At 44.5% G+C, this 17878-nt stretch overlaps 1 protein-coding gene across 5 annotated transcripts in view; it reads left to right on the top strand.

The window, feature by feature from the left end:
- The window catches only part of LOC112261015 (neurexin-2-like), a 935354-nt gene that overhangs the window by 490996 nt on the left and 426480 nt on the right, over positions 1-17878 (top strand). For all 5 annotated transcript variants that reach the window (XM_042328452.1, XM_042328453.1, XM_042328454.1 and 2 more), the window contains 3 exons: positions 9852-9971; positions 12339-12720; positions 14104-14294. In XM_042328452.1, coding sequence (XP_042184386.1) covers positions 9852-9971; positions 12339-12720; positions 14104-14294 — 693 coding nt within the window. The remainder of the gene's footprint in view (positions 1-9851; positions 9972-12338; positions 12721-14103; positions 14295-17878) is intronic.

Genomic DNA, 17878 nt, shown 5'->3' with positions numbered 1-17878 from the left:
GGAGAGTGATCTGCAGGAGAATGATCTGTAGGAGAATGATCTGTAGGAGATTGATCTGCAGGAGAATGATCTGTAGGGGAATGATCTGTAGGAGAATGATCTGTAGGGGAGTGATCTGTAGGAGAGTGATCTGTAGGAGAATGATCTGTAGGAGAATGATCTGTAGGAGAATGATCTCCTATACAGTGCGGTCAGTAAGTATTCAGACCCCTTTAATTTCTCCACATTTTGTTACGTTACAGCCTCATTCTAAAATGGACTTTAAAATAAAAACTTGTACATTTACACACAATACCCCATAATGACAAAGCAAGAACAGGTTTTTAGAAATACCTGCAAAAGTATAAAAAATTTAAAAAATTCAAAATGGAAATATCACAGTTACATAATTATTCAGACCCTTTACTCAGTACTTTGTTGAAGCACCTTTGGCAGCGATTACAGCCTCAAATCTTCTTGGGTATGACGCTACAAGCTTGGAACACCTGTATTTGGGGAGTTTCTCCCATTCTTCTCTGCAGATTCTCTCAATCTCTGTCAGGTTGGATGGGGAGCTTTGTGGAACAACTACTTTCAGGTTTCTCCAGAGATGTTCAACTCCGTGCTCTGGCTGGGCCACTCAAGGACATTCAGAGACTTGTCCCGAAGCCACCTGCGTTGTCTTGGCTGTGTGCTTAGGGTCATTGTTCTGTTAGAAGGTGAACCTTCACCCCATTTTGAGGACCTGAATGCTCTGGAGCAGGTTTTCATCAAGGATCTCTCTCTACTTTGCTCCATTCATCTTTCCCTCGATCCTGACTAGTCTCCCAGCCCCTGCCACTGAACAACATTTTTTACTTATTTTATTTTTTATTTCACCTTTATTTAACCAGGCAGGCAAGTTGAGAACAAGTTCTCATTTACAATTGCGACCTGGCCAAGATAAAGCAAAGCAGTTTGACACATACAGCGACACAGAGTTACACATGGAGTAAAACAAACATACAGTCAATAATACAGTACAAACAAGTCTATATACAATGTGAGCAAATGAGGTGAGATAAAGGAGGTAAAGGCAAAACATCCCTACAGCATGATGCTTCCACTACCATGCTTCACCATAGGGATGGTGCCAGGTGTCCTCTAGGCGTGACACTTGGCATTCAGGCCAAAGAGTTCAATCTTGGTTTCAGAGAGAATCTTATTTCCCATGGAGAGACCTTTAGGTGAATTTTTGCAAACTGCAAGCGGGCTGTCATGTGTCTTTTACTGAGGAGTGGCTTTCGTCTGGCCACTCTACCATAAACGACTGATTGGTGGAGTTCTGCAGAGAGGGTTGTCCTTCTGGACGTTTCTCCCCTCTCCACAGAGGAACTCTGGAGCTCTGTCAGAGTGACCATCAGGTCGCTTTGTCATTATGGAGTACTGCGTGTAGATAGATGATGAAAAACATACATTTAATCCATTTTAGAATAAGGCTGTAACGTAACAAAATGTTGAAAAAGTCAAGGGGTTTGAATACTTGGCGAAAGCACTGTATTTGTATAGCTAGCATATACAGCATAACATTCAAATGTGTTTCGATTTTTTGTATATATTTATTGGCTTTTGATAAAGGGAACCGATTGACATTCGGAAAACAATGTTGGTTTGCATATTTGTACCTATTAGCTCTGTACTCTGTACCGGTAGCAGCTGTATATAGCCTCGCTACTGTTATTTTCACTGTCATTTTACTGTTTTTTAAAATGATTTCTTTACCTTTCTATTGTTTACCTAATACTGATTGTTTACTTAAAAAATGGCGCTGTTGGTTAGGACTTCTAAGTAAGCATTTCACTTTAAGGTCGACACCTGTTGTATTCGGCGAATGTGACAAATAAACGTTGATTTGGCTTCTTAAGTACAAAAAGACAAAGGCTGTCAAAAGTCTGTCTCTCTTGCATCCTGTGTCTTTCTCTCTCACCCCTCTCTCACTGTAGAATACACTGAAGACTGCCTTATTCAGGACAGCATTTACTCCAGAAACTAGCTTCTCATAGATACATTTGAATGCATCGCTAACTGTGCGTTGCTGGCTGTTATCACTGAGGCTTGTGCAATGGGCCTGGTTTAACAGACAACAGTGTGGTGTGTTAGGTCCAGCAGGGCTCCAGTGTGCCAGCCTGTCCTCCTGCTGTTTGAACAGGGGACGAGTAATCAACTGTGAAGGTTGTTGTGGAGCAAACAACCATTTAACCTATGACAACATTGGCCATGATCACCCAGCCAGGGCTGGACACAGGGAAGGAGAGATAGAGAGAGAGAGTGTATGCGTGTGTGTGCCCTTGCGTGTGTGTTTGTGAGTACATGCATGCATGTTAGTTACATCTTTATTTACCCTCTGTGTATGTGGGTATCGTGCATCACCCACTACATACCATTTTAATATAGCCCATGACTTTGATGCCCATATGGTGATAGCTTGTGCTACTATAACATGCTCTGCCCACACCCTGCCCACGCCCTGCCCATGCCCTGCCCAGCCCACACCCTGACCACGCCCTGCCCACGCCCAGCCCAGCCCACGACCACGCCCTGCCTACGCCCCGAGTTGACGTGCTACGCCCGCTGTGTCAGCTGGTGTGATACCAACCTGAACGAACCCATCTGCTGCATAGCAGGCTGGCACGACAAACCCTCAGGGGGGCAGAGCCATAGAATCATAGGAACATGAGACTGGGCATCAGACTAGGTGGCATGAGGTGGCGTGGCAAGTGTCCGAAGCTATTGCAGTCTAAACAATGTATACACTAATCAAACATCATGATCATAGATGGACTATATCAAGGGGCTTCGCTGAATAAATTGCTGGAATGTGGCTCTAGTATTTATAGAAAGGCCGAGAGAGGCAGAAATCAACACAAGTGCCAGTGTCCAAGCCAAAATACTGGGGTGCAATCATGAGCATAAACAGTGCATTCAATTATTGGAGAGGCTTGCATGAGGTTGGGGTGGGGTGGGGGGTGGGGGGGGTTGATAGAGAGATCAAGAGATTGCCAGGACCAGATTAGAGGCGGGGAGGAATAGAAGAGCTGGCACTGCTCAGGATGACCATGCGAGGGTAAGGAGAGAGTGATGGGAGTTGTCGAGGGGGATGGAGGGATGGTACTCCTCTCTTCACAAACAACAGAAGGGGAGGATGCCAGATAACAGACGGGAGAGGACAGAGGGGGCACAGGGATGGCGAGAAAAGACTAGTGGCTTCACGCTTCACACACATACACACACGACACTTGCAGAAACACTCGTGTAACACATTGCACACACACACACACAGAGAAACATCAGACACACGCTTCCAGAAACACACATGCAAACACCTCCTCCCACACACACACAGCTTCCCTGTGGAGTGTTTTCTCATGCGACATCCTGGGCGTGGAGCCATCTGTAGGGGAAGCCATATTGCTGAATCGCCATCTCTGACTGGGTCTCCCTCCCTGTGCCAGAGACCTGATAACCTCCTCCTGCATTATACATTCGGCAGGGCCTCGCTTCTCTCTCTCTCTCTCTCTCTCTTTACCTTACTCTTTAGAGGCCTTCAATTATCTCTCTCTATCTCTCTCACTCCCTGGGAGATCCTCAATTGCATACTCCTCACGTCCTCTCTCCTCGCCTCCTTCCCAAAACCCATCGGGTGAGAAAGCCAGAGGTCTGTCCCCTCTGACCCTCTCCAATGGGGTTTTAAGAAAAAGGCGAGAAGAGCGGAAAGAGGACGCGAGGTGTATGCAATTGAGATTCCCCCCCCCCCGTCTACCCACCTCTCTCCCCACTCAATTACTTGCTTGTTTTCTTTCTCTCGATCTATCTTGCTCTTCATTTTTTTCCTGTCCCACTCAGTGCCTCTGTACCCAGTATGAAGCTGCATAATGTCACAGAGGGTATTTTGTTAGGGCACAGCCTGGGTCACCTTGTCAGCCAGCAGACTGGCACTCAGACATGCACGCCACCCACAACAACCCATGCAGACACCCAGCGTCAAACTGAAGTATAGTGCACACCTAGAGTATACAGACACATTATTGAAGGGACAACCATCATTCCGTTGACAGGCTGCTTCCTGTCAACCCCAGTCTGGTGTGTGGTCTTCATACTTCCACTACACTCAGTGTAGCGTCTGGACACACTCTGCACTTAGTTTTCTGTCATGCTCTGACCTTGCAAGGTGTTTACTCATGTACGTAGGGAAGAAAATGGTGCATGTGCAGTATAATTTGCAGACAGACACATTTTAGTCATTTATCAGGCAATTCACAGTTGTGAGTGCATACATTTATGTACCAATTTGTTTTTGTTTTTTCATACTGTGGGAATTGAACCCACGACCTACGGCATTGCAAGAGCCATGGGCTACCGACTAAGCCACATGGGACATTACAGTGAACTGCCTACCTTCTATGTGTTATGTTAGTCATGAACGCAAACAGAAATAGATCATTTGTAAAGTACCACACACACTCCCCTCCATTTTGACCACGCCATCTGTCTTATCTCGGTGAGCAGACGCCTATAGTTGTTGCTTTGGCTAGTCTTTCTCCTCCCTTCTTCCCTCTCTCCTCTCCTCTCTCGTTTGATTCCTCCCCGTGCCCTGGCTCCAAGGACCACCCACTGTCAGCAGATATTAGTAGTCATTTTCAACACTGTGCTGAAAACCCAGTCTCTCTCTCTCTCTCCTTTAGAAGTGCTGAGCATCGGCATCCCCCCTTCCTCCTCAGAGGGGGGCTACTGAGCCGAGAATGGGCAGAACGGGCAGAAGGGAATAAACGGGCAGAAGGGAATAAAGAGCGAAAAGAAAAAGAGGGAGGATTTGTCTGACGCCCATTTTAATTAGAGTGCATGCAGGCCCAATGTGATTTTTTTTCTCTCTCCTTGCGTGGCCACTCATGGCTGTACTGATGAATCTCCACCTACGTCAACTTCCTGCTAGGTCCCCTTCTTGAGTCAGGCAAAATCCCTATGGGCTACTATAGGCTATACATCTGCTAACTGCAAAGAGGTTTAAGGTAGTAAGGACCCGAAGAAAGACGATCGACAATTGACCTGTGGTTACTTTGTTGAGATCACCAAAAGGACTCGTTACATATTCATGTCGTCCCTTTGAAAAATGTATGAGTCCATCACATTTCAAGGTTATCATTTTTTCAATGGCAAAATCTCATCATCCTATCGTCACAGACACCACCATCCAAACCCTTGACTCATTAAAACACTCTTTCGTCGCCTGCAGTCCCCTCTGACCTCAACCATTGGTTTACTGGCTCTTTTATTGACAAATGCTTGAACGACCTCCTGGAAACAGTTTCACTCTTACCCCAATGAGTCACGAAGCATTTTGTGAGCCAGGTAGGTCGAGTGAAGCTCTCGCTCACGACTCCACCGTTGCCCCTTATACCGTGGCGCTGTCGTCTCACTGCCCTCTCCAGCTCGCTCTGATCACTCCTAAACCCTCTTTCTCTCCAAGACTGGCTGTTTGCGTGCCGTGGTGGCCCACAATGCTTTGCGGCGGCCCAATTAGAGTCCCAGCCACATTAGGATTCCTCCCACTTAGTGATGTGGCGCTGCCGACAGGTTAACTCGCTGCTACATGGTAGAGGTGGCTGTGCCACGCGACGGCCTAGTTTCTCAAACGAGTCAAACTTGATGAGCGATGAGACTTTGGGTCTGGAAGGACTGTGTGGCGACTCTTAGATCCGCTGTTGTCAACAGTGTTGTGGCTGAAGAATGGGTAAATGTGTTGGGGAAAAACTGTGACATCGGGTCCAATGTGGATCACAATACACCCATCTCTCCAAGCCCTTGTGGTCGAGCAAAAATGGAGAGCTTTACTTCTCCTAGCCGGTCTAGACCCAAAGTTAACTTGTGGGAATGAAGCACTGCATTGCAATTCAAAGCCACTGATTTGAATGGGCGTGTTCATCGATTAGCGTGCATTAATCAAGGGTGTTTACATAGAAGCACTGTGGTAATTGATGAATCGACTATTGTTAATTAAGAAACAGCTGGTGAGCGTAACACATCTCGCCCGTCCTGCTCATTGGTCCTCCAAACGGTCAATGACGTCTACAATAAACCAGACGGCTAAAACTGGAGGATCCTCCACCAACTGAAACACCAAACTTTACACGGTCTACCTTGACGACAGACAATACGGGGAACAGAGTGCTGAAGTGTGAGATAATAGAAGAGGGAAGGACTGAGAGAAGGAGCGAGAGAATGACATCCTTTGTCTATGTGATCAGAGACGTTCTCCCATTGATCTCGGTGACAAAGGGAGAGCGGCGAAAAGAGAAAGTGGCGTCTCAATGAGAATGAATTGCATTTTAATATCGCTGCTCTTATTAATGATTAGCCTGGCCCTTGTTTCTACAGAGGCTGACAGGGCAGCATTAGAGCGACTTACAGCCTCATTTAGCACTAAGCCCTCCTCCGCTAGCCTGTTTACTATCTTCATTACCTGGCCATTAGAAGATGGCCAAACATCAGCATTAAAGCAGCCTGCCAGTTAGGCAGGAGGCAGGTGGTTGAGCAAAAGCAATGCCATGTGGATTGCAGTGTCCATTAGCTATTAGTTAGCTAGCTACTGTAGCAGCTTCTAGCTAATATGGCCCAATTAGCATAGGATAATCTATTAGCTGCTTATGAGCTACAGTAATGTTACAGTGTATTAGCTTCAAGCTAATATGGTCCATTGCACTGTTTTCTGCCCCCAAACCTCGTTCGATGTTCCCCCAGCATAGTAGACACGCTAAGGCCTTCATTGTTACTGCTATTATGGCCTGATGTGTCCTCTGTTTCTCCTTAGAATTAGCCCCTTTGCTCTTTTATGGCCTCTTGTGGCAGATAAATAACACATGGACTCTCTCCCGGGGGAACCATTTCCCATTCATTCTACCTGCTCTGGAGTCTCCAAAAGGGCTCTCTGGTTGTATATCAAACTACATTTTTCCTTTGTCTCTCTCTCTTTCACCTTCTTTCTCCTTCTAGAAGATAATCTTCAACTCGTTCTTCTCGCTCCTTCTCTCGCTCTCTCTCGTTCCCTCTCTCTGCAGTAGGGGACTTTGCCTCATATTAACTTCACACATTGTGTGATTAAACGTCTCTCGATCCAATTTCGTGTGGCTCAACACAAAAATCCAGGGAAGAATGATCAACATTAAATATGAAAACGGTTTTCGTGTGTGTGTGTGTGTGTGTGTGTGTGTGTGTGTGTGTGTGTGCGTGCGTGCGTGCGTGCGTGCGTGCGCTATCAAGTGTTGGACGACCACCATTTGTTCTTGCAAATGTGCCCTTGTTCCAGTTGCTGCTCGGTGGTACCCAGCAGCATGTACAGTAGGTCTTTCACCCTTTACACTGGTGGGAATTGGCCTAGATGGATAGAGCTACATTGAAATGCTTCCTACTGAAGTAATATGAAAAACATATGCTTAAGCGCTATAGCAATTGAAAGGGAACAGTGTGGAGGTTATGGGGGAATTGTTAGACCAAATGTGAGGACACAGCAGCTCACTTCACACAAGACTGAATCCAAACGTGTCACTGTTGAGTTTATGTGCATTTTACATGTACAGTACTTTTAGACACATTTATTTAATGAAATATGAAAATTGTCTGGAACATTCAGTGACATAATAAGAATATTCCTGGAAAATGTGGGGTAGGTGCCACATAAGAAAGATACAATTACAAGGGCTTGAGTGACAGGACTAACAAGTGTCTCCAAGTGGACACACCCCTCTCCAAAGAACGCAAGTAGTTTCAAAGCATTTTTATGACTTAAAAAAAGTCTTCAACTATAAGCTTTGAGCTCTCCTAGCTGTGCCGTTGAGGAACTAGAGCGAGCACGCTTGTAGTAGTTTTGTTTAGAACACGGCCCTGCACCTCCCTCCGTCACACAATTACTGTTGTTGTTTACGGAATGATCTTAGTGTTAGGCTTCACAGGGTAATTCAGAGAAACAGATCATCATTTTGGTGAGCATAGAATGGAGTCATGAATGCATTCAGGAGCATGTTCTGCTGCAATTTTCTTCACACTAGACCAACATAGGCTGAACCTGTTCAGAACAACCCAGGGTATGACGCCATGTCATCGTGTAAGCTGCATCAAATATAGTGATCATAAACATTGACACTGTATATGACAGGAGTTTTATGATATGGACATTAGAAGTGCACATTTAGATCCACGGGTGCTGGGCTTGCTTGTATGACATCAAAGCGGTATTTATTGTCATCCTCAACGGCTCATCTTCCAAAGTACACAAGAGTCCAGCAATGTACAGCGTTTTCCTCACTCAGACAACAAAAGTAGCAGGGGGGATGCGGGCCACGTCTTGTTGTGTACGGGGCTCAAGTTCAGAACAGCTGTCAGTCAAAACCCAGTGCAGAGCTGGATCTCTACCATCATTACTTCACAGCCACTGCTTTCCAATTTAGGCACTTAACAGTGCCCAAATCTGCCATTTTCAACCCGTGTACTAGTGTGAAAGGTTAATGGAAGTGACTGGCTTCCTCGGGGCACTGTACTATTTCAGGGCTGGTTCCACCAGGCAGTGAAGTGGAAGACTCTCTCATTATGGCTTTGTTTACGGACCCATTATTTTCCCTCATAATCACCGTTCTTTGCCTCGGCGAACGCCACTGTGACACACTGCGAGTCAGCCATCGTCAGGGGACAGCCTTTTGTTTTAGCCTCTTAGGCTGTGCTATTGTATAGCGTAGCCAGTAATTATTTTCCACTTTCTGTTGGTTAGTTTTCAATGTATTGCCCTTTTTTAGGAGATACATTTTGAATGTAATGTGTAAACGGAGCACTTCGCTGCAGCTGTTACCCGCTAGCGCAATTAGCATTAGCCGTCACCGTGACTTTGCTCATCCGCAGGCGATTCGTGCCGACTCGCCATAATACACCTCAATGACAGACGGATTGAGTTCTGCTGCCTTCATCAGAACCCATACTCTTTCACTCTGTCACTCACTCGTTCCCTGCCACACTTTACATAATCGGTCGGCTTCATTGGGAAAACCTATAAATAGCACCGAGGCTCAGTTGGTGAGGGAGAAGACGCTACAGTAAATATGTCTTTAATAAGCATTTCTCCCACCGCCATATGTTGCTGCGTCAAACAGTCTGTCTCCTGTGCCAGTAGAAGCGAGACCATGGAAGGAGAAGAAGAGGGGGGGGTTGACCGAGGAGAGGAGTGGCAGGTCCAATGCAGTCTAATCGCCCGTTTTCTCCACCCAGTCTGGCATAGTCCTAATATACAGACGTCAATTACACAGCTCCACTGGTACAACATCCTACAGGCGATAGCTATAAAGCTGTTCTACCACTCATCTCGCCTGTCCATGGCAGTTGTATGCTGAATCCTTGCTTTACAATGAAAGGCTTGTTCAATAAGTAGCACGGCAACACCTAGCTACCCTCTTGCTTTGCCTTTGATGGCATCCTGCTGTTACTATATTATTAGAGGGTTTAGTTGTCTGTTTTTGAGTCTGTCTCCTGTTTTTTTTATTTTTATAAAATTGTTATTTTTTATATAACCTTTGTGCGCTTAGTGACACACATTGCACAGTAGGCCTTCTTATATGATACTACTTTGTCTTTCTGTGTGTGTGTGTGACTGTACTGTTACACATGTTTGTTTGAATGGAAACTGTGTGTGTGTGTGTGTGTGTGTGTGTGTGTGTGTGTGTGTGTGTGTGTGTGTGTGGGACAAACATGCAGGTTTTCTCCATTAGCTGTATAGTATCGTCCCTGTGGACTTAGTTGCTGATACACTCTGTATAAACATCCTTTCTCGGTGGGTGACCATATCTCTTCCCCTCCAGGTAAAGGACCTGAAACGCTCTTCGCTGGCCAGAAGCTCAACGACAACGAGTGGCACATGGTGAAAGTGGTGCGCCGAGGAAAGAACTTCCAGCTATCTGTGGACAACGTCACGGTGGAAGGTCAGTGTCCACTCTCCATTGTTCGCTTCCACCTCTTCCACCCTTAAGTGATAGAAAGGAGGAAAAGAGGGATGGGGGGCTGTTAGATAGGTGAGAGGAGGGATTAAGAGAGGGGGCATGATGATTGTTTGGGCTAAGGATGGAGAGATGGTGGGATAGTGCGATGGCAGAAGGTCAGTGTCCATTCCCCACTGTCTACCACCACCCCACGGGGGTAGAATGGATGAATAGAGGGGTGTGGGGCGATAGGTGAGAGAAATGCAATAGATGATGAAGCCTGGGGCTATAAATGACCCTGTGTGACCTTGTTTCTGGTGGACACAAACCACAAAGAGAAGGCCTCTGGGCTGACCTTGTTTAGGACTACGGTGTTTTTAACAAACTGGCCAAGCTCATTCCTGCTCAATTCCAGGAAGCAACAACATAATCACCAAGGGGACAGATTGGGAAACTATAGGTGTAGTGAAAGCTGGGCTCATAAGTTTATGTAGCTAGAGATTTACAGTTAAAGTCGGAAGTTTACATACACCTTAGCCAAATACATTTAAACTCAGTTTTTCATAATTCCTGAAATGTAATCCCAGTCAAAATTCCCTGTCTTAGGTTAGTTAGGATCACCACTTTATTTTAAGAATGTTAAATATCAGAATAATAGTAGAGAGAATGATTTACTTCAGCTTTTATTTCTATCATCACATTCCCAGTGTTTCAGAAGTTTAAATACACTTAATTAGTATTTGGTAGCATTGCCTTTAAATTGCTTAACTTGGGTCAAACATTTCTGGTGTAACTGAGTCAGGTTTGTCGGCCTCCTTGCTCGCTTACGCTTTTCAGTTCTGCACACAAATTTTCTATAGGTTTGAGGTCAGGGCTTTATGATGGCCACTCCAATTCCTTGACTTTGTTGTCCTTAAGCCATTTTGCCACAACAAGACCCATTTGTGACCAAGCTTTAACTTCATGACTGATGTCTTGAGATGTTGCTTCAATATATCCACATAATCTTCCTACCTCATGACGCCAGCCATCTATTCTGTGAAGTGCACCAGTCCCTCCTGCAGCAAAGCACCCCCACAACATGATGCTGCCACCCCCATGCTTCACGGTTAGGGTGGTGTTCTTCGGCTTGCAAGCCTCCCTCTTTTTCCTCCAAACATAACGATGTTCATTATGGCCAAACAGTTCTATTTTTGTTTCATCAGACCAAAAAGTACGATCTTTGTCCCCATGTGCAGTTACAAACCGTAGTCTGGATTTTTTAATGGCGGTTTTGGAGCAGTGGCTTCTTCCTTGCCGAGCGGCCTATCAGGTTATGTCGATATAGGACTCGTTTTACTGTGGATGTAGATACTTTTGTACCTGTTTCCTCCAGCATCTTCACAAGGTACTTTGCTGTTGTTTTGGGATTGATTTGCACTTTTCGCACCAAAGTATGTTCATCTCTAGGAGACAGATGGCGTCTCCTTCCTGAGTGGTATGACGGCTGCGTGGTCCCATGGTGTTTTTACTTGCGTACTATTGTTTGTACAGATGAACGTGGTACCTTCAGGTGTTTGGAAATTGCTCCCAAGGATGAACCAGAATTGTGGAGGTCTACATTTTTTTTTCTGATGTCTTGGTTGATTTCTTTTGATTTTCCCATGATGTCAAGCGAAGAGGCACTGAGTTAGGCCTTGAATTACATCCACAGCTACACCTCCAACTGATTCAAATGATATCAATTAGCCTCTTTTTCTGGAACTTTCCTAAATTAGCATAATTTTCTGGAATTTTCCAAGCTGTTTAAAGCCACAGTTACCTTAGTGGAACCCCTAATATCTGTGTTACTGCCCAATCCAAGCCTTATACAAATTGATCAATTTAATATATAACATATTACACAGGGTGGTCAATTACCATATGGAACTCCTTCCCAATTGAAGCCCTACATAGACTATAGCATCCTGTGAAGATGCTAGTCTTCATAACAGTGTGAAATACCGGCTAAATTTTTCTGTGACCAACAGATGCATATCTGTATTCCCAGTCATGTGAAATCCATAGATTAGGGCATAATGAACTTATTTCAATTTACTGATTTCCTTAAATGAACTGTAACTCAGTGAAATCTTTGAAATTGCTGGTTTATATTTTTCTTCAGTGTGGTAGGAATTTAGTTTGCAGTTTAGTCAGACGCTTTTAGCCTCTTTTTTAAAATAATTGTATCATCACCGTGTTTTAGATTTCTATATTTATTCCAACATATTCCATCCCATTGTACCATTATTTCATAACCAGGGTATAAAGCTTTTCCTGATCAGGCCACATGGTTAAGAAAGGTCAATGCCTTTAATATAACATATTCCCATGTCCTCCTTCACCCTCCAGGCCAGATGACGGGTGCCCACACGCGGCTGGAGTTCCACAACATTGAGACTGGCATCATGACCGAGCGTCGCTTCATCTCTGTGGTGCCCTCCAACTTCATCGGTCACCTCCAGGGCCTGACAGTCAACGGCGTGCCCTACCTGGATCAGTGCAAGAACGGTGACATATCCTACTGCGAACTCAACGCCCGCTTTGGCATGCGCCACATCATCGCCGATCCGGTGACGTTTCGAACGAAGGCAAGCTATCTAGCGTTGGCTACTTTGCAGGCCTACGCCTCCATGCACCTCTTCTTTCAGTTCAAGACCACCACGTCGGATGGCCTGCTGCTCTTCAACTCGGGGGATGGCAGCGACTTCATCGTTGTGGAGCTGGTCAAAGGGTGAGTCTGGACGTTTGAATGGTGTTGACATAAATATAAGTGTTGGCTTGTTAGCTTACCCTGAAAATTGTAATGTGGTTTTGCTTCTTAATCATATGATAATGGAAAACATAACAAATGATGTAGATGTATATGTTGTGAAACAAATAGATGCAGTGAAAATGAAAAAGTCCTGTATAAGTTCCACTAAGATATGTTTTTCTATGCTGGTTGGAGGCAGTTCACTCTATTTCTCAATGAGCAATACTATTCATTTTGGTTCATGGCTCTGTTGAATGCCCAGAACAGGCTATTATTATCGGGCAGAAACAGCAGTTGGAGAAAATATTTCACTTTCTAATTTGTAAATATCAGATGCCTTCCCAGCTGTACATACAATCCATACGCCCCCATAGACGTTAAGGTTGAACAAAATCTATTTATTTGCTCTGAAAAAAAACGAGTTTAGTTGTTAAAACTCTGAATGCAAGACTTGAATAATAGGACACCTGAAATAGCACCGGTCTGAACAGTGTGTTATATCACCTTTCAGCACACACAAAGACAAAGCAGAGCAGGAATAAACACATTCGATATACTGTACATTGCTCTGGCAAACTAGTCACCAACAGATGATACGAAAGGAAATCATTTTGTGCATGAACGAAACATGCCATCTTGTCCGCCTCTGGCAACTGGACAGGAAAAGTTCTATTCAGATTTTCTGAGGGAGACATATTTTTTTTCTGTACATTTCAAAACTTAAAAATACAAAAAGAATAGAATTTCTGAGCGGCTGTACATTATGTGAGGTTGGGCAATTTTCTGCTCTGCAAGCTTGCCATTGCACAGCTGGAGGTTCGGCGCACTTCAACCCTACACCACCCTCCCCTTCGACCAAAGAGAGAGCGAGAGAGAGAGAGCAGTCTATTCTTTTTCTTCCCTCTTCGCCTTTATAAGAAGTCCAAGACAGGCACCAGGGGCTAAGTGAAAAACCTGCTGTTTAAATATAACAAAGGTTGGAGTGAGACCGACTCACCCTGCCGCCTTGGACTCTGGCTTCATCCATTGAACAGCCTTAACCATACTGAAAGTACTGTATCCTTATGGCGTCGTCTTTGACTGAAGAAACGGGTTCTTTTTCAAAAGAGCCAAACACCCAAATATTCAACTTGCTAGGCTAGACCTGTCTTTGTCTGGTTTATACCTCTTTGAAAGAACTATGCTCTGTGAGTGACACTCTGATGTTGGTTTGGTCAAACTGACTGTGACCGATGAGGTGATATTGATATAATTTGAAGCACCTTTACCCCTTTGTCCCTTTCATTCACTCTCTGTCTCATATATAAACACGCGCACATCTACAGTTATTTCCTAAAAGTCTCTTACAATCTGTGCTTACAGCTACGTCCATTATGTCTTTGACCTCGGCAACGGCCCGTCGCTGATGAAGGGTAACTCGGACAAGCCGCTCAACGACAACCAGTGGCACAACGTGGTGGTCTCCCGGGACGCCAACAACGTGCACACGCTCAAGATCGACTCCCGCACCGTCACCCAGCACTCCAATGGAGCCCGCAACCTGGACCTCAAAGGTAGGGGACACTATTCTGTATCCCCCCTTTTCTGTAGGCTACTACTGTAGCTGATGGGTCCTCCGTGGCTCATTGACCTTTCCACTACTATGGTCATTGGAGTCACTATTAGTACTACAACAACACCTACATAAAATATATAATACTATATTTAAATACTAATAGCAGCAATATGTGATTGCTACACCCAATTTTTTACTTTGGAATTAATGATATATATCTATTTTATATTGGAGAATACAACTGTTGTTCCCCCTTCAGAACTCAACATATAAGCTTGTTTTACTCCACTGTTTGAAAACATTCTAATTGTAAACCAACACTGTAACGCCTCAAAACATGGTTAAAACTCAAATGTTGATATCATGGCTTAATATGAATTTGAGAGTGATTCCATTTCTCCAGCCAACTTCTTCAGCTCTTTACCAAAACTGAGGCGGGTCGACAACTTTATTGTTTTAACTGCAGATTTCCCCTTTATGTAGCTGAAGAAAGCAAATTTGTGTGCGAGTGCATTTTGAGTTGAACAATGTGGATCAATCTCTGTAGACTTTTTGGGAAGGTTTTAGAGGCCATATAGGGATGGCTATGAAAAAAAAAATTCAGAAACGTTCATGACCGATAAGTATTTTTTAAACCTCCTGCTTTGGGCTGGATGTTTCAATGTGTACTTCATACATTAATAATGTATGACCAGAATTACTGTCAATTAGCCACGAAATCCCTAGATTGAAAGCGACTTGTTTCCTGGAAGCTTTGCAGTGCCATTTTCCCAAAATGTTCATCCTCCTAGCAATTAGAGTTCATGCAAATGAGCTTCAGCCCCTTGCCATTTGAGTGAAAGCTGGCAAGATGCACCCAGAGCAGAGTGAGAGCAATGACCTGGTGACCTGATACTGTATCTACAGCTATACAGGTAGCCTGCTGGTTAAGAGCAGTGGGCCAGTAACTGAAATGTTGCTGGTTTGAATTCCAGAGAGGACTAGGTGAAAAATATCTGTACCCTTGAGCAAGGCACTTAACCCCAATCGCTCCTTGTTGGGATGATACTTTCTGGACTCTATTTTGAATCATGTTCCTCTTAATAGAACTTGAGACCAAACTGCTCTCTGTGACTTTCAAACGTTTATTCACCAAGGGTATCATAAGCAAATGCACCAAATTTGAACATTACAGAAAGCTCTAATCTATTTTCCCACCCGCACATCTACTGGCAATTGTCCATAGCTGTCCAGTACCCGACACAAACCTCACAAAGGAGTGATTTGCTTCTGGCTCCTTGTCGCTTCGGGCTCTAGAGCCCAGCTCAAGGCCATTTTTTTTCTTTATTTGATCCACTCAAAAGTATATTAAATTAACATGCCTATACACATGACGTTTCCCATTACATCTAAGTTACGTTTCTAAATACTAATGAACACAATATGATCAACTAGACAAATTACACAACATGGACACATCAATGGATACATAATTACACAATTATGCTTGATTAACTGAATAGGCTTTACGAAGCAGAACGGTTGCTGGATCAAATCCCCGAGCTGACAAGGAAAAAATGTGTCTTTCTGCCCCTGAACAAGGCAGTTAACCCACTGTTCCCCGGTAGGCCGTAATTTTAAATAAGAATTTGTTCTTAATAACTGACTTGCCTAGTTAAATAAAGGTTACATTTAAAAAAATAAAAAATAAAGTATATATATATATTTTTTTTTGAAGCCTAACATGTAATCAAAATTAAATCAAATGTTATTTGTCACATGCTTCATAAACAGCAGGTGTAGACTAACAGTGAGATGCTTACTTACGGGCCCTTCCCAACAATGCAGAGAAAAAAGAGAACTCACATAAAAAGAATAACACTAGGAATAAATACACAATGAGTAATGATAATTTGGCTATATACACAAGGTACCAGTACCGAGTCGATGTGCAAGGTAATTGAGGTAGATAAAGTGACTACGCAACAGGATAGATAATAAACACCAGCAGCAGCGTATGTGATGAGTCAAAAAGGGTCAATGCAGATAGTCTAGGTAGCTATTGGTTAGCTATTTAACTAACTATTTAGCAGTCTTATAGCTTGAGGGTAGAATCTGTTCAGGGTCTTGTTGGTTCCGGACTTGGTGCATCGGTACCGTGTGTCTTGCGGTAGCAGAGGGAACAGTCTATGACTTGAGTGGCTGGAGCCTTTGACAATTTTTAGGGCCTTCCTCTGACACTGCCTGGTACAGAAGTCCGGGAAGGGAGCATGACCCCACTGACATACTGGGACATACGCATTACCCTCTTTAGCACCTTGCAGTTGGATGCCAAGCAGTTGCCAAGATACTCTCAATGGTGCAGCTGTAGAAAGCCTTTATGACTGTGTTGATGTGTGTGGACCATGATAATTTCTTAGTGATGTGGACACAGAGGAACTTGAAGCTCTCGACCCGCTCCACTACAGCCCATCAATGTGGATGGGGACGTGCTCGGCCCAAGATCAGCTCCTTTGTCTTGCTGTAGTTGAGGGAGAGGTAGTTGTCCTTGCACCACACTGCCAGGTCACTGACCTCCTCCCTATAAGCTGTCTCATCGTCGTCAGTGATGAGGCCAACGCCCGTCGTGTCGTCAGCAAACTTAATGATGGTGTTGGAGTCGTACACAGCCACGTACTCAATGGTGAACTGGGAGTACAGGAGGGGACTAAGCACACACCTGAGGGGCCCCCTTGTTGAGGGTCAGCATGGCAGATGTGTTGTTGCTTACCCTAACCACATGGGAGCAGATCCAGTTACAGAGGGAGGTGTTCAGTCCCAGGGTCCTGAGCTTAATGATGAGCTTGTAGGGCACTATGGTGCTGAATGCTGAGATATAGCTCTGGAGCTATAGTCAATGAACAGCATTCTCATGTATGTGTTCCTCTTGTCCAGGTGTGAGAGGGCAGCTTGGAGTGCAATGGAGATTGCGTCATCTGTGGATCTGTTAGGGCGGTATGTGAATTGGAGTGGGTCCAGGGTGTCTAGTATGATGGTGTAGATGTGAGTCAAGACAAGCCTTTCAAAGCATTTCATGGCTACGGGGAGATAGTAATTTAGACTGATTACCTGGTCAGCGACTGACCTGAGTACGCATCCTGGTAATCCATCTGGCCCCGTGATCTTGTGAATGTCAAAATGTTTAAAGGTGTAACTCACATCGGCCACAGAGAACGATATCACACATTCATCTGGAACAGCTGGTGCTCTCATGCATGGTTCAATTATAGAAGGAATTTAGCTCGTCTGGTAGGCTCTCGTCACTGGGCAGCTCGCGGCTGGGTTTCCCTTTGTAATCTGTGATAGATTGCCAGCCCTGTAGTAGGATTCGATCTTAGTCCTGTATTGATGTTTTGACTTTTTGATGGCTCGTCGGTGGTCGTAGCAGGATTTCTTATAAGCTTCTGGAGTAATGTCCGTAGTAATGCTCTAGCTTTTAGCTGCGGTTGTTGCCTATAATCCATGGCTTCTGGTTGGGATATGTACGAACGGTCACTGTGGGGAAGACGTCGTCAATGCACTTATTAAGTCGCTCTGGCTAAGAGCATCTGCTAAATGACTAAA

The sequence above is a fragment of the Oncorhynchus tshawytscha genome, linkage group LG10 (genome assembly GCF_018296145.1).
Source record: "Oncorhynchus tshawytscha isolate Ot180627B linkage group LG10, Otsh_v2.0, whole genome shotgun sequence".
NCBI lineage: Eukaryota > Metazoa > Chordata > Actinopteri > Salmoniformes > Salmonidae > Oncorhynchus > Oncorhynchus tshawytscha.
The sequence above is the reverse complement of the archived record's forward strand: the minus strand, read 5'-3'. Positions and strand labels throughout refer to the sequence as shown.